Source organism: Lycorma delicatula, chromosome 3 (genome assembly GCF_047948215.1).
Source record: "Lycorma delicatula isolate Av1 chromosome 3, ASM4794821v1, whole genome shotgun sequence".
Classification (NCBI taxonomy): Eukaryota; Metazoa; Arthropoda; class Insecta; order Hemiptera; family Fulgoridae; genus Lycorma; species Lycorma delicatula.
Window position 1 is genome coordinate 213,426,484 of NC_134457.1, and position 21,414 is coordinate 213,447,897.

General features: G+C 27.6%; 1 protein-coding gene across 3 annotated transcripts in view; it reads left to right on the top strand.

Moving 5' to 3' along the window:
• Positions 1 to 20,080, top strand: part of nahoda (DOMON-like domain-containing protein nahoda) — a 364,673-nt gene extending 344,593 nt beyond the window's left edge. For 2 of the 3 annotated variants that reach the window (XM_075361476.1, XM_075361474.1), the window contains 3 exons: positions 2,357 to 2,538; positions 3,453 to 3,622; positions 16,088 to 20,080. In XM_075361476.1, the coding sequence (XP_075217591.1) occupies positions 2,357 to 2,538; positions 3,453 to 3,622; positions 16,088 to 16,546 (811 nt within the window). In that variant the 3' untranslated portion in view covers positions 16,547 to 20,080. Of the gene's footprint in view, positions 1 to 2,356; positions 2,539 to 3,452; positions 3,623 to 9,743; positions 9,887 to 16,087 lie in introns of all 3 variants that reach the window. The other variant, XM_075361475.1, reaches the window with a different exon arrangement.
• Positions 20,081 to 21,414: the final 1,334 nt, after the last annotated feature.

Consider the following 21,414-nt stretch of genomic DNA (forward strand, 5'->3'; position numbering starts at 1 on the left):
AATCCTTTTTACTCTCGGCTAGAATTACTATATCATCAGCAAATCGTAGCATCTTTATCTTTTCACCTTGTACTGTTACTCCGAATCTAAATTGTTCTTTAACATCATTAACTGCTAGTTCCATGTAAAGATTAAAAAGTAACGGCGATAGGGAACATCCTTGTCGGACTCCCTTTCTTATTAGGGCTTCTTTCTTATGTTCTTCAATTGTTATTGTTGCATGAATTATAAATTAAAATATTTTTTCCTATCCAGAGATCATATAAAAAAGCAAAGTTGGAGTTAAGATGCTAATTACATAATGATAGGCCACATCACACAACTAAATTCTAAACTTATCTCTAGATAAAGTTATCCTGCAAGTTTTATAATTATATAAACCAGTTTTTAGAATATCCAGGATAATTTCACCAAAGTTTTAAAATTATTGAAATCACATCTTACAAAAACAAATGTAATCATTATTTTTTTGTATTAGAATAGTTAACATTGGTTCAAAAAATGTTAATGAGTTCTGATGAAATCGTTAAAATGATATTAACAACAGATTAACATTTCTTCTCAAATTGTATTCCATGTGGATTACAATAAGCATTGATATCTACAGCTATCTAAAATTAAATGTTAAAGTCATCACTGTAAATGATATGTGGTGAAGTGAAACAAATATTTCTACATAAAAAGCAAAATTGATTTCTTTGATAACCTGTTGAGTTGTATCATTTATTTCCTCCAACGTTGTTGGTTTCATAGTGTATTATTTATTTTTTTCGATATTCTAGAAGAAAAAGCACGTATGCCAAAGATCTGGTGATCGATGTGATCATTCTACGAAATATAAAAGGATTTCTCAGTACTGTCAATAGTGTAATATGTTGAATCACCATCTCGGTGGAATTTTCTGAATTTACTTTTTGTCATAGGATATCATAAATTGCTAATTTCTCCAGGCTCTTCTCCCATACTTTTCAAAATCTTGGTTCCAACATTTTTTAGCAGGATACTTCACATTGTATTATCACACAGATTGATTTAGCTGAGTTTCATGTTTCTTTAATATCAATAAGTAAAACCTTGCCTCTTTATTAGGCCAGATAATTTAAAAGTTTGATTCATGACCTATTGTTCATCCAAACAAATACAAAAATAGGTTAAAAAAACCTTGTTTTTTGTAACCTAAAAGCATTGTTTTTTTGTACCCTTGCTTTTTTTTTAAATAGGTCTCCTTGTTTTACTTTTAAAACCATTTACAAACAAAAAACTGAATTATATAGTCAGTAATATCTTTTATAGGACCAAATATTATCAGATCTGCAAATTTTTATTAATAAAAAATTTGTAAACTTACTTGTTCTGAAAAGTTACAGAAAAGTTCAGAAGTTACTTGTTCAGAAAAAACCCTTCTTGTTAATCAACTGCCTGTAAAGCAGTGACGTTTACTTTCAAGATAACTTCATAATAGAACTATATATTGAAGATTATTGTATTTTATATCATACATATGAGTTGTGGCTGTTAAATAATGAGACTAATGCTGCTACAGAAGAACTGCACAGGCACCAAATTCCTATGACCAACAGCTATCTTGCATGAAGCCTTCTCTTTTAATTGTTGCACTCATTTTCTGTAGACATATTAGACTGGCTTTCGTTTGGATAACATCTGCTTCTTTGTTTTGCTGAAAAAATAACAAGTGTTTTATTAGAGCAAAGAATTGTGGTGAAATTTCATATAAAACTTGGAAAAACAGCTACTGAAACTTATTTTTTATTTAAAAAAAAAGTATATGGCAGTAAATGTTTATTACATGCGCGGTTTTTGAGTGGTTTAAGCATTTCCAAGGTGGCCCAAAAGACGTTGAAGATGATGTTCGTTCAGGTCGCCCTTCCACATCAAAAATGGATAAAAATATTGAAAAAATTGGTAATCTGATCCAATCTGTTCATCAGTTAACTGTTCTTGTCTTTATTCAAGGTCCTTGCTCAACTCTATAAAAACATAAGAAAAAACAACCTGAATTGTAAAAGAACAAGTCATGGGTTCTTCACCAGGACAAAGCACCGACTCACTGCATTGTTTGTCAAGTTTCTAACCAAGTATGACATCGTAGTGTTAGACCATCCTCCTTATTCGCCTGACCTGGCACCATGTGATTTTTATGTAGTCCCCAAAGGCAAATCTGCATTAAAAGAACAAGATTTCAAACTGTTGAAGCTGTGAAAGAAACAGCAGCAGGCGTCATGAAAGAGCTCACAGAAGAAGACTTCGAGCACTGTTTCAAACAATGGAAAATTTGCATGGAGCATTATCGTTTTTAATAGCCACACCTTGTATATTTACATATTTTTATTTTCAGGGAAGCAGATAATGTAATAGTAAAAATGGAACTGGAGTTGGACAAAGGCCAGTTTGAAAAAGGTCGTTCTTTAGAAGCATCAGGTTCTTCATTAGAAAGACTACTACAAGATACTGTATCCACTGGACGTGTTGGTGCTCTTACATTAGATCCTGGTTATCTGATATTTGAACCTCATCAAGGTATTTATTCATTCATGAAGTATTATTTATTATTGTTATTATTTTTTATAAATAACTACAGTCCTGTTTCAACAGATCTCATTACCATTTTACAGCAGAGATAAAGTAAGTTACTGTTTTATGTTTGTACAAGTTTGTTAAAAATTACATGACTAGAATATTTTTGTGAAAAATATTTGGGTTTGAATATAAGTCAGCATGACATAATTATAGATCCTGTTGTTCTATATGATTTCTCATAGCCAATGAATCAGCTCACAAACACATATGCCTATCGCATTTTTACTTTATGTGCAATGACAAAACACACTGAATAATGCTATTGTAAATTTTGGGAAAAGCTTAATTTCTGAAGTGAAACTATTCTAAAACTCAGCAAGCATTCAGCAGTGACATGTTGGAAGTTACACAAACTAAACAATTTTATAACTGCTTTAAAAATGGCCAAACTTTAGTTGATGGTGACCAGCATAGTAGGCTGTCAACAAGCTAAAATCCACTTATCATTAACATAGTTAATAAAAGTTTAAACATATAAGATCATTGAAAATGTTAACAAACAGAATTTTTAAAAGGGTGTTTAGAAAAGTGTTACATTTACAAAGGAAACCTGACAATTACAAAAATTATTTGTGTGATATGGTTGACTATTAAAATGTAATATTCTGAAAAGTACATTTTAATTAGGCAAAATCATGCTTGATTGTGAATGTGTTTGTGTTTATTTAGTTGAATCAATATAGAATTAGTCACAATTTGATCGAAGAACATTAGTTAACTTTCATGTCTGAGGGAAAGTAGCTGTAAAGGTAAAGATGTATATCTATGTATATTCTCATTATTATAAATTAAATTTCTATCATGATTTTACAAAAATATTTTCTGAATTTTTTTTACAAATTTTTACTTTACAGTAACTTCAAACATTATTCCGGATGAAGTTCGTGAAAACAATAGTATATTCTTATCAGAGACAAAATTATGGATTGTAATTGGATCAATAATTGCTCTAGTAGTTGTTGCTATAATACAAGCTGGTTGTACTATATATCGTACAATGAGGCATCCTTCACCGCATCATAAGGTAAATATGTTTACTTTATTTATTTTATTTACTTTTTTAACTGTTATCATATTAAGAAATACAATGCATTTAAAAAGTCCTTATATACTAAATTAATACTAACATTTACGGAAAGATTGTGTGTTACTTTTTTTTATTAATATTATTTAAATTTTTCAGGAATATTTACATAGAAAACACTATTTAAATGAAATTTACCACTACATTAAGCAATAAAACTGTTTCCCTCTGTACAAGGTGTAATTTAACTCCTCTGGATTTTGTATTAAACACATCTTGTAAAATCTTCTGAGTAATGGAAATGGTATAAACGGAGATAGGTGTTTTCTATTATTTGATGGTCTTTGATCCTTTTGTTGCCAGTAGAAGACATTAGCAGGTGTTAGGTCCAACAATCTTACGGGCCAAAGTCCTATTGAAATTATGTTACTGCTGAAAACATCTTATTGAAAATAGTAATTAAATATTTTACTAGTTCTAAGTTTTCTGATGACCAGATACAGAATTTCTATGGAACAATGTTGTGTACTTATTGTTAGGCTTATCATATTTTTTTGGGTCCAATCCAGGATATATTTTTGAAATTTTTTAAAAGTCTTAACAGTTTACTGAGACATTAAAGTTTATTTATTCAGCTGTATTTTTCACTTGACATGACTTTTTCAAAAATGGTTTGTTTATTTTAATTACATCATAAAATTCACAACAAGAAAGTTCTGAATTAATTTTAACATTTAGCAGATGTTTAACAGTAGATACTGAAACTCTGTCCTTTCTGCAGACCAAATATTCCCCGTAATTGAGAAAAACTCTCAACTGAAGCAGATGCCCCAGGCAAAGACACTGCAAACGCAACCGTTTTAGAAATTTTACAACATGAAATATCAGTCTTTTGAAACACTGTAAAAATTGCTTTCCTCTTCTCTTCAATAGAATCTAGTGTTTTTATAATTTTTACTTTTATAATTTTATTTACAACTTGTGCTCTCTCTTCTAAATCAGACCAAGCAATTTCAGTTCGTAAATTTATCCACGGAAACTTACTAACTTTATAAAAACTGGTTCTCCACAACTCTAATTATTGGATACTAGAATTATAAAAATTGTCTGTGCTTGAGAAGAATTTTTGTTTCTGAACATCATTATTTTCTTTTAGAGTGTATAACAATTCTTTGTCAGAAGATGGTATAAGTTTGGGGTTTTTCTTTCCTGAAGTTGACAAATTAATTCAGAATATGTCTGAAATGCTTCTGTTGCTGAGATATAATTAGTTTCCAATTTCGGAACTACATTATTAAATAACTATAGAGTAGTATATAAAAATTTCAAAAACAGTTCACTTTCTACATTTTCAAAAAAATCAAATAATAATTTTGGGCATTTGTCACAAGATAAGTATGATTTTAGGCCATCAAAAACGGAGAGAATTCTTTCTATTGCGGGTAACAAACTAAGGAACCTTGTGCTGCTGTGAGAAATACTTTTTTCTAATCTGTTTCCACAAATTCACAGAACTCTTTGTTTTGTTACTATGTGAAAATATTTATAAATTTTTATAACAATAACTTCTATGTCCAGGGGTAAAGAATCATATGCTGTTTGTACTTAAATGTGTACAGTGTGGACTGAACAACCAATTCCTAAAATAGGTCTATTTAAATCACTTTGAACATTCTGAACATATTTTCTTTTCCCTTTTTCTTCACACCACCAAAATTACTTTAGTGTTAGCAGCAGTATAACAAACCAACTTTTCTTCAAATCTGTATTTTTTCAAACACTGCAAAAGATACTGAGTTAAAATTTGAGCATTTTCATCTGATACTTCATCGAAATTTAAAAGTTTAACTTGAATTCCCTCCTCCAGACTTAAATATCTTACAACAATCAAAGCAAGTTTTACTTCTCTTCTGTTTGTGCTATCCATCATTACTGTTACATAATTAATGTTTTCCAAAGAACACAACAGATTATCAAATATAAATGGCGAAATCACATTAACAATAATTGCCTTGGTTTTGGTTTAGCAGATGAAGATTTTGGATCATATAACTTTTTAACCAATTTAGATGTGCAGTCTGATGTTTTGAAAACTCATGTCTAGCAGTGTGGTATGAAAATGTAGCTTCTTTAGCAGTACACTCAGATCACTGTTATTGTTATTCCCATCTTTGGCTTTAAAAAAATTTCTTATGTTTGCTGAAGTAGTAGCATTAATAGCACTCCTATGTTTAGCTGTTTTCACGTGGTCTTCAATATCACCCTTTCCTTTATGTGCCACAGAAAATTCTCCAGTACTTAATGTGCAATAAGCACATTCATTGTTACTTGCCTGCCCTTACAGCGGGCAGACATCTAATCCTTAATAGAGGTATATCGCGCCCAGAATAGTAAATCGTAAACCATACTTCTACTGACTGAGATAGCTCTGAGGCACAACGCCCCAGAGCAATCCATCCAACCACATTTCCTTAATTCAAACCAAGTTAAATTGAATTGAATTAACTAAATAATTAAGTGTAGTTCCAAAAATCGCCTCCGACGTCCTTTCCTTATGAGAGGACGCCCCCTTAAATGAAGGATTTCAGCCAATCCTTGGCTGAAATGGAGCGCGTCATGGAAGATAAGCTTATTAGCAAATCGTTCCGTCGGGCCCCTACCGACAAACCCTCCATTGGATCGGAACGCAATCCAAACTTCACAAAATTAATAAACGTCAGCTACTATTAATAACCATCAGTAAATTAGAATCACCCAGCAGCAAAGGACGGAAGTCCGTATACTGCAGAAAGTAGGAGGGTATTGCACCCTCCGACATCCTTGCGTTCCGTTTCATTGTTACTGTCATTACACAATTTCAAAATTTTTTAATACATTTCTGACCTCCACACTAAAGTGAGGTGATTCTCCATCCTGTTGACACACAACTTGAATACTTTTTATCAACCTCTATATCTAGATAATGAGTAACCATAAAAATTTTTTTCTGCTAAGAAAAACAACCAATAAAATATTTGTGACTGAGTCTACACCAAACTTGCAGTTTGTGAAAATCATGGACAAATTTAACCATCTCATTTGGTTACTCTGACTACTCTCTCAAAATTCTGCAGTTATGCCAATTCATGAAACCATTCACATACAAAACTGCTTCTTGTTTTATAATAATACATTTTTTTAAATCTTCATCATTGTCTATCTTACCTAGCATGACATTTGAAAACTTGATAGATTTGGGATAATCATTTAGTTTGCTTTCATGTCATAGTTAAAATCTGTACATATATAACTGTAATTGTGTACAATGGTATTCCTTGCCCAACTTCATATACTGAATTAAAAACTAAGGTTTATACTAAGTTAAAGCTATGCCATCATTAACAATAGAATTAAATTATGTAAACCACAAGACATACCACTTGCTCAGATGTTAATTACCACAAAACTAGTAAAATGCTAGCTGAAATGCTATTTGGATAATATTCAGTGTTATCAACATAAAAATGATAATTTCCCTTCTCTGTAAATAAAGGACTTATTTCTAGGTCATTGAATGGAAACTAATCATTGATGAATGTTGTCTCCTTTTTTTTAGGAACCCAGTAATTCATAAAATAATCATGTGTATTGAAAGAAACTTACAAATAATACTGGTGCAATATATAAATTCTTAACATGTGTTTATAAACTCAGTATGTAAAAAAAAGTATAACAGTACTAATTTAATAGCAAGAGAGAAATACAAAAATTAAGAAACGAAACAACTTACATAAAAAAACAAAAGTTAACAGAATTAATGTTATTCCAAACACAAAACAAATCAGTATGATACAAAATATTATGAATGAAAGCTCACATTGAAAAATGTAGGAAAACAGCATGACCAATCTAAAAATGTTTTTCTATACTCAAAGTAGATGTACTTTACATTTAGAGCTACTACAGAAAACAATTTTTGTGGCAGGTGAATTTTTGTACCAGTGAATGAAACTGTTGTATATTATGAATTTTGAGTTTACTATATACATTATACATATATTATTATTATCAGTAGTAGTAAAGAACATATGTTCTACATATTATTATACACACTTATTATTTGTAAGTACTAACATATATAGGCACTGAGTAGCAAACTTGCAAATTTTATTCACTGTCCTGCCCCTGACTTTCTTGTCTATTGTGGATCTTATAGTCACGGTAATAATATTTTGTTCTAGCAGATCAATAGCATGAATTATGACTAGATAATTGAACATTAAAAAAAAATTGTGAACATCTTCTAAAATATATTTCTGGCAATTAGGGTTAGATCTATTTGTTTGTTGTCAAAAAAAAAATCAAATAATATGGAAGTTCATGTAATTAAGCAGTCATTTACAGTTTTTTAAATATTTTCCTTAATTTTTTAAATGTAACTCCATAACTGGTAATCATTTAGCATGTGATCTGTGCAAGATTTTGTATTTATCATGCAATATTCTTTCTCTGGTTATTTATCATTAAATGGTATGAATGCATGACAATTTTTACAAATAATGATTTTATATTACATGGTTTTTGTTTATCTGTTTAACCTTGAAAATTGGGTTTTAAACACACAATATGCCATATAATCCATTCTAAAATGCAATAGGTTACTTTTTTTGTATCAGTAAGAAATTAAGTGGTTCTAAACTTTCAAAACTATTAAATCAAGTAAAATAATTGTCCTTAGTGTTTTTTAATGCACAAGCTGAAAAACTACTTTTTTTAAAATAAAAATCTGTCTTCTCTACTTCCAGTATTTTTCTTCCTTATTAAACTTTTAAATGTAAATAAATAATTTTTATAGATATTGCCAGTGCTTTCATAAATTTATTCACTTTAGTTTTCATTAAATTTTCCAGCATTTTCAATTATTCATTTACTTATAACTACCATCAGCATACTCATTTTGTTGGAGAAATGAAAATAAACACATGGAGTCTGCCAGCAGAGCAACAATATTATTAAATGTTCAAGTAATACTGGGATCAGTCACATGGCATCTAAAACGTCAAACAATTATTCTATAAAAACCGGTAGTGAATAACATTCTTGCAATAAAACTGTACATGTTCTTAATTTTGTCATGATATTAACTTAAAATTGAAACTTTTGCAAATACTAACCAAACCAAATTGTATAATAAAACTTTTTTTTAACTGACTAAACACATTTTCAGTTATCTTTGAGCATCTTGGTGTGATTAGGTGATGAATAAGTTCAAAACTATAAAATACTTAGCACACACAAACGGATATACCAGTACACTGATTGACACGCTTCTACCCAAATACATAGAAAAAAACAAAGATAAACAAAACAAAAAACACATTAATATTATAAAATTAAATAAAAATTAAGAATGAAGGTAGATAGATGAAAGAGACTATCAACCCACAGAGAGATTGCCTTCTACCTAATTACACTATAAAAGTAGTTGGCAGTTTTATCCAGGAACATAATGCCCATAGACCAACATTGTAGCAACAAACTAATTATACTTTCTGTCTTCCATTACCTTAGTAAACAGTAATTATACAATTTCACTAAAAATTGTCCAGGAAATTTCATTTACTACGGTATTAATGAAAATAAATTTTGTACTCAACTCAGATACAAAAATACCCTTTTTCTAAATAAATTTAACAATAAATTCAGGCATAAAATATAAAATAAGCAAAACAAGTAGATTAAGTTTTGGGAATATAATAACATATTTTTAAAAAATGTTTAGTATAATATTTTTACAGTTGCTAAAATATTTATTTACATTTGAGATAAAAATAAAAAGTTTATCAAAATAATGTTTTATTATTATTATTATTTTGAGAAGGATGTTTATGAAATAGTTACTTATAATTTTTGTATTATGTTTTTGTGTGTTGAATATTTTTGTCATTTTATTTTAATTCATACTGAAATAATAAAAGAAGAATGGTTAATTTTTTTTATTTTATCCAGTGTTTTGTTTTAATACAAACATTGACTTCATGTAAATTAAGATAAATTTTTATTTTTACATAAATATCCCTGAATTTAATAGTAAGGGTATCTTTGGGAAGGGAGCTTGACTAATAGTGGGTGGGGGTTGCAGCACGTGTATGCGATACCGCTTGGGGCACACTATCTTCCTACTGATGGCCCAACACCTGCTCACCATCACTGGACCCTCTCAGATCATCCGAACAGACGCAACTGGTAGTACATGTATTCGTAGGTGCATTAATCAAATGTCTGGTGAGTCATGGACTCCTGTCTTCATTTAACTGTCTCCACTTCAGTGCACTACACCTATTGTTAATAATTTATCTTACACAGAGCTATCTCAATACAGTACAAACTTGCTTTACTTTCGGATATGGTTCAATCTGTGTTATTAATTTCTTATTATTTCTTATCAATTAGAATTTAATTAATGCATGGTAATTAACATGAAAAATCACCTCTTCTCTCATTCTTGTTCATTTTTGGTTTAGATTGTAGTTATTGATTCAGTAAATAATAGCATGTTATTAATTCATTTAATGTATTTTGACTCATGGTATAAACTTTCCTAATACGTTTACTCACAGTCCAGTAAATTTAGCATCAATTTAATGAAGGGAAAAAGCAGTGGGATAATGAAAATTGTGTTAAATGTTAATTTTTTATTTACTCTTTCAGAAGAGTAAATAAAAAATGACCGTGACGTAATTGTCCATGCCACAATTACGACAACGGTCATTTTACATTGTGTAGAATGAAGATAATTGGTTTTTGACAAACTCTGTGATTTTGTCAAAAAATGTCAAATTTTGTAAGGCTTGTAAATTTCTTCTAAAATTTAGTTTTGTATTTGGATTATGTATAAAAAATTGGCTGAAGTTTAAGTTTTGAACCACCATCTCTTTTGTCATGTTTTGAAAGACCTGACTTAAATTTATCACTGATGGCATTTTTCTCTAAAATCTTTATGAAAATTTTGAAAAAAGACTAAATTTCAATTATGCCCCTATCTACTGTCAGTGAGTAATTAAACTAATGAAATTTATTCCATCAGTAGTTATCTCATTGTAATTTACACTATTAATAATTTTTGTTATATTTTCATATAATTATTTCATAGTTTAATATTGCTTATTTATGGGAAATTTCAGTACCTTCACACAGCCAATTAAGGTATTTCATTCATGAAAAAAAGGAACATTAGAAAAAAATTTATTAGGTATCAAAATACCACATCAATTTTAGTTATTTTATTCATTTAAACTGAGTTATTTTTAATTGAGTAAAAAACTGAATTTTTGATAAAAAAAGTGGTTTTATTTTACAAAGATGCAATTAATAAATAATTTTAGATAAATAATAAATAATAATTTTAGATTGATTGCGGTTCATGAAAATATAAAGGATCATAGTAATTATTTTTTTGTATTCATTTGAAAGAATCTATTTTAAAAAATTATTTTTTATATTAATGTAGGATTTTATAAAATTTTTGCCAATAATTTGGCTCATTTATTTTTCTGTGCAATCAGAGATAAGAATTAAATTATAACTCTCAAAAGAAATCAATTTTTTTATAATATGTTAAGCAGAAGATTGTTTAGAAGTGAATCAGAAATAAGTAAATCAAATCAGGTATTTTTAAAAAGAGTTAAAAAGGTTGATTACTGAAAAATCTAACTGTGCCCGTTATTTTTTATTGTACATCAAACAAACAAAAACAAAATAACAGCAATTTTATAAGTTTTAAAATTGCATTTTTTATTCTTTTATATTCAAAGATATTTCCAAGTACCAATTTTTGCCCTCTACTTCCTTCCCTAAAACAACCGTTTACTCAGTTGTGTTGTAGACTCATGTATTCCTAAAAGAGTTAGTAAAAATGAGCATGTAAATCAATTTTCACCACTTCACTGTTTTTTCACTTTTCTTTTCAGTTATTCAGTTTTTTCTATTTTTCCTGGACTATCACTTTTCAGTTCTTCATTATTATTGTTCACAAAAGTTTATTTACATTTTAATTTTATTAAAAACTTACTGGATATTGTTCCTGTCCAGTAATAATGAAAATTAATAATTTAATTATTGTGTTGAAAACACTATATTTCATCACACTGTTCTGCATTTTCTACCTTAGAAAAAAAATACATAAAATTGTTTATAGCAGTGATTGTAGCATCTGCAACTATATTCATTAAAGTATACATCTACTTATCAAATATGCCAGCAATGTATACTTACCAACCCAAAATAAAACTACACTCACCAACCCAAAATAAAACTACACTCACCATTAGTTATCTCTGGCAATCTTTAGGAATTAAATTGTCGAGTGTAACTTTGAGGATCTAATTTTCCCCTTAAATTCACATTCTTTGTACTTTCTAGTATGTTACTTCCTAAAATATTGCAGTACTCTAGAACCATCCTTACTAGCAGATGGTTTCACAAATACCTAGAATGCCTACTCTGCCAGAGTCCTAAAAATAAAATAATGTTGAGTAAGTAAATCAAATGGCCAAAGCCACAATCAAAATAGCGGTTCCAGTAGATTACTATTAAACTGATAACTTCATATTCTGGCTTGTGACCACACCAATTAATACCATTTAAAATTTTTATGACATACTATTTTCTGTTTAGCCTCTGGAACTACCATAAGGTATTACTTCAGAGGATGATATGTATGAATGTAAATGAAGTCTATGACATGCTATTAGCCCTTGTGAACATTTATATTTTTATTGTTAAAATTTATATCCATGAAGGATTATTGGCAGTTGTTTATTTTTCTTCTGCATTTCCTGATAAATACCAGTTCATACATAAAGAGTTTTTCATAAAATAATTTATTTGATGAAGTTGTAAAGATTCAAAATTACTTTTTAATCCAAATGTAAATAATACAGGCAATTTTAATAACAAACTTCATTTTATTACAATTAGAATTATTTCTACTATGAAGTACAACATAATTAAAGTAAAAAAATAAATAAAATAATAATTGATTTTTATGAAATAAATATTGAATTCATATATGTCTATATTCATTTTATTTTATATATTAAATTTTAATAACAAAATATTTTTAAAACACACAGTTTTCTTATGAATTTAAAGGAACAAAAAGTAGTTTTAAATTACCCAAAACCTTGATGGGGTATTCTTTACTGAATCAATGGATTACATGAATTTGAATATGTAGCAACCCTTTTAGATCAGTTACATTTTACATTATATTTTTTTTGCAGATTTTACTAAAAATATAACATTGAATTTTTATGAAATATCTTTGATAAAAATTTCTAAAGTGGCAGCCATTAATTTTATGCACAAAAAATATGATTTTCTGGAATAATTATATGAATCTGCAGTTGTTAAAAATATGTGTGCAGAACTTGCATTCCAACACAACAAAAAAGATACTAAAATTTAATCAGAATTGAATGAATCATTTTTGAGAATTTCAATTTCAAAATTTAAAATTCTAAACAATATTTTTAAACAGTATGAAGAAATAATTATTTTCCAGTAGTTTAGTAAAAATTATTTGCAACCTGTACATACATACATACATTATCCAGTCTACTGAGATTCTCTGCTCCAGGTTACTGAGAGAAGTTGATCAATTCTTGTTATTTCCTCTTATCAATCCAGCTTTCAACATCAATCCTATAAAACACGTCTTCTCTTCACATCTTCCTTAATGTAGTCTCTCCATTTCATATATGGTCTCTCTCTCTCTTGATATCTTACTTCCATTTACATCTCATCCATTTTCTATCTAAAAATGGAGTAAAAAAGATTAAAATTAAAGATCTTACATCTTCAATCCTTCTCACATAATCAAACCAGTTTTAAATTTTAATCAAATTTTTTAATTTGATTACATTTTCTTATACTATTTATTCAATGCTTACCTATTGTCACAGTTCCTCATCCTACTCCTTTCGTCTCCTGAAAGGAGATTTTTCCACCTTCTTCAAAACAGTACCCTCCAAATTTACACTATTTAATGCACCCTTTTCTTTATCACCACTTCACTTTATTTCTTTCCTTAATCATTTTCAAACAGTACATTTTATCTGCTCCTATTTATCTTGCCTGTTTTTGGTATTCTTATCCAAGGTCATTAACTAGATCAGCAAAAATTACTGAATTTATTTCCACTTAACATTTGTTTTTTTTTATTTTGTGTTATAATTTCTAGTTCTGCATAAAATAAAATAAGGTACAAATCAATAATAAGTGTAATAATCTAACATAAATACAAAAATATTTGCATAAAAAAATTTTTCTGCGTAAAAATAAATGTATTAAAATTTTAATACATCAAAATCATATCGTCAAAATCATATGAAACTTTTTGAGAAATTTTGCAAAGTAGTGATTATACTAGTATCTGTCATATAAAACATTTTGCATACAACTTTGACAGGATTTTCTTCAATTTTTAGCACTCCACTTCACTTCCTTTCACTTTATCACTTCATTGCATTAATTACATTATAAATCATCTAATATTTTTAATCATAATATTTATTAAATCTTCAACAATAAACTTTTTAACGCTTTCTGAGAAATATTTTCTTTTTTTTTGTTATTATTATTATTCTTTCACTAATTTTTGTTGTATTAATCTATTATTTGGTGTGTATGTGTTAGTTTGATGTCTTCACTCAGCAACTACCTCAGTCCCAAGTAGCATTTTATTACACCTATCAAACTAAAAACAGAACTCCTAAACATATAAATCAAATCTAAACACATGAATAACAAGGATACTTTATTCTTGAAGGCTCCCACATGCTTAAAATGGATTAGACATGTATCAATTAAAACTCACAGAATCTCAGAAAAAAGAGGCAGAGAATAAGGAGAAAAGATTTAATAGTGAGAAGGATAATCTAACCATATAGGAACCCAACCTATAATCTAACCATATAATAGTTCAACAGCCCTACCCTAAAACGAGTACTTTAAGGGAGGACCTTAAAGCAATAGGTATCTATCCTACACACAATTTTTCATAACATCAGAATTTCTTACTCTAGTATGAGACCACCAGTATATTGATAAATGATTTTGCATTGACAATATCAAATATAGTCTGTAAAAATTATCAGTTACACCTTAGAATACAAGGACATAAAAGACCTAAAGAAGATCTTCATCCATTCCCAGAACTGTAAGATCAATGGAAAAATACCTACTTGATCTATAAAACTGCTAACAGAAATAAGATATTTAGTACTCAGTACAAAAAAAAAATGAATTAATTTTTTCTCTTTTTTATCGTGCAAGTTTAGTATACTCATTGCTTTTCTATTTAATTAAAAATCTACTTTAGCAGAAAGTAGTAGATTATTTTTGTATATAAAATTGACATTGAAAATAATAAGTTATTAGAAGGTTCTTACATTTTCAGCACATCATTTCTGAATCAGAAATATATGTATTATAATCCATAGAAATATATATATATTTGTAACATATATTTATTATTTTTTTTTTTTTTTTTTGTTTCTGCTATTTAACATTATCTACTGGTTTTGTCGATGATGTTAAGTGATGAAAATCATTTATAATAATAAACTTTTTAAAAAGTTAATAGTATTCAACTTTCCAACATTTTTAATTATTCAGGATAACTTAAATTGTATTATTATATTTGGTTCAGCTAGTGATTAAAAACATTTATATAATATAATATATAATATTATATAATATAATATTATAATTATTATTATATTATAATAATATTATATTATTATTATTATATATTATATAATTGTATTTTATATAATATTATCTTATTAACAAATTTGTAATATCCACTGTTTTTATTATTAAATTAACATAAAATCAATTAACACAAAAAAATGAGAGAGTAGATTATACTTGTTTTTTTTATGCTCATCTATCCTATTATTTTCATTTGAAATGTGGTAATTTTGGATGTCAAATTGATTAACTCACATTTCATCTTTCAAATCTGTTACTTAAATTCTATGGGACAAAATATTATTTCTAACAGAGATTATATTTAACTAGGGAAAATCTAGTTTATATTTATTATTTTATTGTCATTTATTCATAATTTAGATAAGTAAATTTTCGTAAAAATTAATTTTTTTAATTAGCGTGTTTGTACATATTATGAAAAGCTTTTTTAGTAATTAATGGTAAATTTCTTAATCCTTTATGAATGAACTATGTTTTTATTTTCTTATACCTGGTGGACTATTTGCTTTTTTATGGGTATATATAATTTATTTTACAAAAATAAAAATGAAGTGGGGGTTAGGATCTTGTTAACATAAATAAGTATTCTTTCACTCATTAATAATGGTGACCTTTTTACAACCATAAAATATGTTATTTTAATGATTTATGAAGTAAATAGATGTTAAAATGTTTATTATAATATCATTCATTTAAATAATTTTTCAGAATAACTTAATTCCAAATTCTGCATGGAAAGATTATTCTGCAGCTAATACTAATTATGCATTTGAAGCATTTGAATCAGAAGAAAAACAACCGAGTTCAATGTCTCACACTAACGGATCATCCCGCTCAACTATACCATTAACAAGCAGTAAACCAATGCCAACACATCATCAGCCATCTGGATATCAAGGAAATGGTAGCCATTACGCCGATACAAGGTCACTACAAAGACCAAGAGGTGGTTATGGTCCTCCAGAAGGAGGAAGAGACCGAAGCACTTACTCTTTACCACGTCAACCTCAACCACCTCCACAACATCATAACGGTTATTACACGCATAGACCTCCACGTCCACACAATGATCAGTTACAACCAGATTTTTACTTCATGCCTTCGCAGCGTAAATACTCTGGTGAAGTTGTTCGTGTTTATGTCGATTACAATAGCCCAAGGAAATGAAACTGATTTTAAAAGAGAAAAGAAAAATACAGTGTATTTATGGAATAAATATTAATCATAAACATATTTATTGCCATGATGTGTATATTTCCTTTACAATGGATAACAACAATTATGTGTATGTGAATCTAGTCTTTCTAGGATGTGACATTGTTGAATGAAGATAAAAAGTTTTTTTAAGTTTAAACATTCATTCAACTACCTGGAGAGTTTTAACTGTTGTCCATTACTTGAATGAATATATATATATATATATATATATATATATATATATATATATATATATGCATATGGATGTGAGTGTATAAGTGGTGACTGCATATTAATCAACTCTTATGAATTGCATGTTAAATTTTATTCATAGAAAAACTGGTAGAAAATATTTACTGATATCTAAAAAAAATTTACTAATACTATCAAGATTCTGTTTACGGGTAGAAGTTGTATAGTTGGAATTTTTTTTTTTTTTTAAATAAATGTTAAATACTTGTTTTTTAATAATTTACAGTTAATAGTTAATATCTTTGCTTTTACTTTGCTGTAATACTGTTGTGTAATTTAACACCATCACAAAAAAACAGATGTTCAGTAGTTAAATAAGTAATAGAAAATAGCATATTATCTTCTAAGATAAGATGATATATGGTCATCATTTTTGACTATGTTAGATAAGGTAAAAATACCAGTATTTTTTCTTCATCCATATTTTTTCTTCATCTCCTTTTGAAATAAACTATTTTTATATATCTATTTTATATTTCCCTTAACTTTTCATCTCTTACAGTAGCTGTTCTTGTTATTCATTAAAAAAATTGTTCTGTCTTTTTTAAGATCTAGTAAAACAATTTCCAGTTTTCAATCATTTATATTTATTTATTTTGTGTAATTGAGAAAAATCTACATATGATGTTTTTTGAATACATTTTAGTAAATATGAGAATGTACTAAAATAGCATGGAACCATAAATTACAAACAAAATTTCAGTTTTAGAAATTTCTTTTTCTTTCTTTCTTTCTTCTCATTACAGGAGATTCTATCAAATTTTATAATCCCCTTCCCATTCTAGAACTTAACATAACATTTAGTTTTAAAGAAAAATCAAAATATAAGGAGCAAAAAAATGCAAATTATGTTAAGATTCCTACTTATAATGTCTTCAATATTTTTGTCTATGATGGTTGTCAAAAAATTATATAAAATTTTAATCTTTTTAAGTGACAAATGCTTAATGATAAACCAAACCAAATGATTCACTTTATAATTTAAACATTTCTTCAAACAAAATATAGTTAGTGTGAAGTATTTTTAACTGCTGTAAAGGGAAATCCCTAAAAAGTAAACTTTTTTTTAATGAAAACATATTTAGCTTTGTTTTAATATAAAAATTCAAATGTAGAAAATTTGTTTTTTACCTTTTCACTACTGCACTGGTTTAGAAATCTATTAGATTTTTCTTTTTTGTAAAAAACAAATCATAGAAAACACATTTATAATTACATTGATATGTTAGCTACATTACACCATTTTTTTAAGATTAAAAATGTTGTTTAAAATTATCATTTTATTTTTGTATTTGATTTTTACCAGCAAAAGGTGAAAATTGTACAAATTTCTATCAAGAATCTCTTGTAAAAATATTTTAGATCTTTTTCCTTCATGAAAAAAAAAATTGTGTTTAATTTTTTTCCCCCTTCATATGTACTTAATAATACTTCCTCATCTTAAGTGCTCATTTAAAAAATTGTTAAATTTAAATATTAGAAAATATTTGTTTATAAACTGCAAAATCTCTTTGAACCTATACTTCAGAAATTAAACAATTTAAGATTATGATGTGTGACCATAGTGTTCATAGGCTTCTTAACTTTTAGCATTTTTGAAATTGTTTACTATTTATTAGCTTACTATACCACAAACTTTAATTACCAAATGTTATATGAATTTCTTTAACTGTTTTAATCTTACAACAGTACATTTTTTAAAAATATTTCAGTTTGTTTATCCATTTACTAGGAGTTGATTTACTTGCATAAAAGATATTGTCTGACACATCACATTTATGTTTATTTAGACAAAATTTACATTCTTGGGTGTAACTTTTAAAAGTTATTCCTGTTTGTGAAAAATAATTGTTTTTGTTGTTGTTATTATTATTATTATAAACATAGAATAATTCTTATTTATATGCCAAACCAAATTTGTACAGCCAGTAGAGTCTTATGTGTAATTAATTATAGCATTTAAATTATTACCAACAGTGTAGTTTAGGATTCCTTTAATATCATTCTGTAATAATCATTATTTTACCTCTCTTTTTATTGTAATGTACAATATAGTCATAAAATACAGTGGTGCATATTGATTGTTTCGTCTTATTATCAGTTTCATGATTTTACTATCTACTAATAAATGTTTTCTTGATAAAATATTCATTCAGTTAATTATAATAATTTTATTTTTTGTTCATATTACGTTGTAGTCTTAAATCTGATTATAAATTTATTCGTGATTTATCAGTATTATTTTTTAAAAAACTATTTTTTTCAAATTCATTCTATTATCATTCATGTACATAAACATATGTTTTATTTTGTTAAACTATAGAAAAACAGGAAAAAATCCATTACAATAATAACATTGTAAAAAAAAAAAACAGTAGTTATTTTTCATGTAAATAGCATAAAAAAGTATTTGAATAGAAATTATTTGTATATTCACATAACAGTCTTTAGTTTAAGCATGTTGTGTGTCTGTATATGTGTGTGTGTGTGTGTGTGTGTATGTGTGTGTTTTGTCAAATTGATTTAAGCATCTAAGTATTGTGCTCTTATTCATTTTGATGTAAAATTTCAAAGAAGGTAACAAAATTTTAAAATAGTTGTAATGTTCTTACAAGTTTTATAAAAACTTATTTATAATGAAATTTAAATACAAAAATCAAGGTGACATATTTGCCTCCATTTTGTAATCATTGCATGATATAAAATATGTAATATTTTTGTTAAAAAATACATTAATTTTTTTAATTAACTGTTTAAAGCATACAAATTTTACTCTGTTTTTAGGTTTTGACTGGAAAAATACAAATAACTAAAAATAAAAATTAATTTGATAAGCATTTTATGTTAGTTTTTATATAAGTTTTATGTCAATATTTCAATTGTTTTCAGTTTCTCTCTAAAGTATTGTTAAAAATGAAATAAACTGATATACTGTAAACTGAACAATATGAGAGCACTTTCAGTTCTTACACAGGATGCACTGACTATACCACTAGATAACCAATTATAGTGGTATTCTAAAATGATTTACATCTATTCTCTTTCATGAGTTGGGTAAACAGAAAATTGTAGTGGCAACACTAATTTTGGATTTTTACTAAAGGAAGTTTCCTGAGTGCATCCACTAAAGGCATTGTCTTATATCATTGGGATGATATTACCTTAGTAATTTATCATTACAATAATTCATTTTTTGTTCATTTCTGTAATAATGTTTATTTTTGTAATAAATATTTAAACTAAATTAACAAATTTCCAGTGATTGTCTTTTTTTATTGCCAACTACTTTACCAGATCTATGAACTTTTCCATTCCTTTCTATTCTCCTTTAATCTTTTTAATTACAACTCAGTATTTGTTACAAATATAAAGCAAATAATAATTAAAGAAGAAGGGTATACATTTTAACACTATTTTCCCACCTCTATAACTGCAACAAAAGTTGGGTCAAACCATAACCCAAATGGTAATGCCCATGACTCAACTTTGATGCAGAAGGAGGAAAGAGATTATAGAATGAGGATATAATACAGATGCTACTTAGGTCAATGATATTTCAATCTCAGATAAAATTTTTGAAACTGAAGCTTCCAAAATACAATTTTTAGAAGTATTTCCAGACTTTTTTTGCTATTTGTTAGCCTTCATGTAATTAGTGGGCAGTTAGATGGCTGGAATTACCCTATATGAGTTCTGCCAGCAAAGTCTCCTGGATGCTTTACACAGGCCAGAGATAAGCAGAACAAAGAGATTCTACTATCCCTATCTTAAATTATGCTACCCACCTTGGCCCAAAGTAGCTGGCTTGTCAAAAAGCAATCCAGATCTTCCAAATCAATAGAGAATTTAGCATTCCCAGGCAGACTTCCCACAAGTAAGAAATTTTAAAATAAAATGAAACAAAAAAGAGAAAAAAACTGATAACCCACATACTAAAAGAGTAGTGCAAAATAGAAAATAAAAAATAAAGATAAGACAGAAAAGAAGCCTGCCAGTCAATCAACCTAATCAGCACTGTAATGAAAGTATTATTGTAACCAGGAAGTCTTGAATATTGATCCGCATGAAAAATCCAAAGAACAGAAAATAGAGAATTCTCTAAATGTAGAGAGCCCTGATTACACTGATAAGACAAAAAAAAATTTTTTAATGTTTTTCCAAGTGTGATACCATTTGTTGAATTGCTTTTTTGCATACATTACAGATCTTTAAAACAATTTTTCTATCGCCCTTAGGTTTAAATAAATTATGCTTCAAAAAAAATCAAGGGAAAATATAGTTAAAATTTGTAAGATTTATAAGTTTGCATGGCCATACCTGTGTTAGAATGATTTCACTGATGCTTTTCTTTTATAAATAGCCTCAAGTACATCCAAATTAATGTCCAACAGTAATCGGCTAGCATGTAAGTATTCCGTTCTTATAGCAGCTTTCCATCACTGCAATGTCTTGGTGGAAACGTTCACCGTGTTCATCACTTACATCTCTGAGGTTGTCCGGGAAAAAATCCAAATATGAGCAAAGGAAATGTATTTTCAAAGATATATTAAATCCCGTAGCTCTGTATGAAGTAAGAATTTGATTAA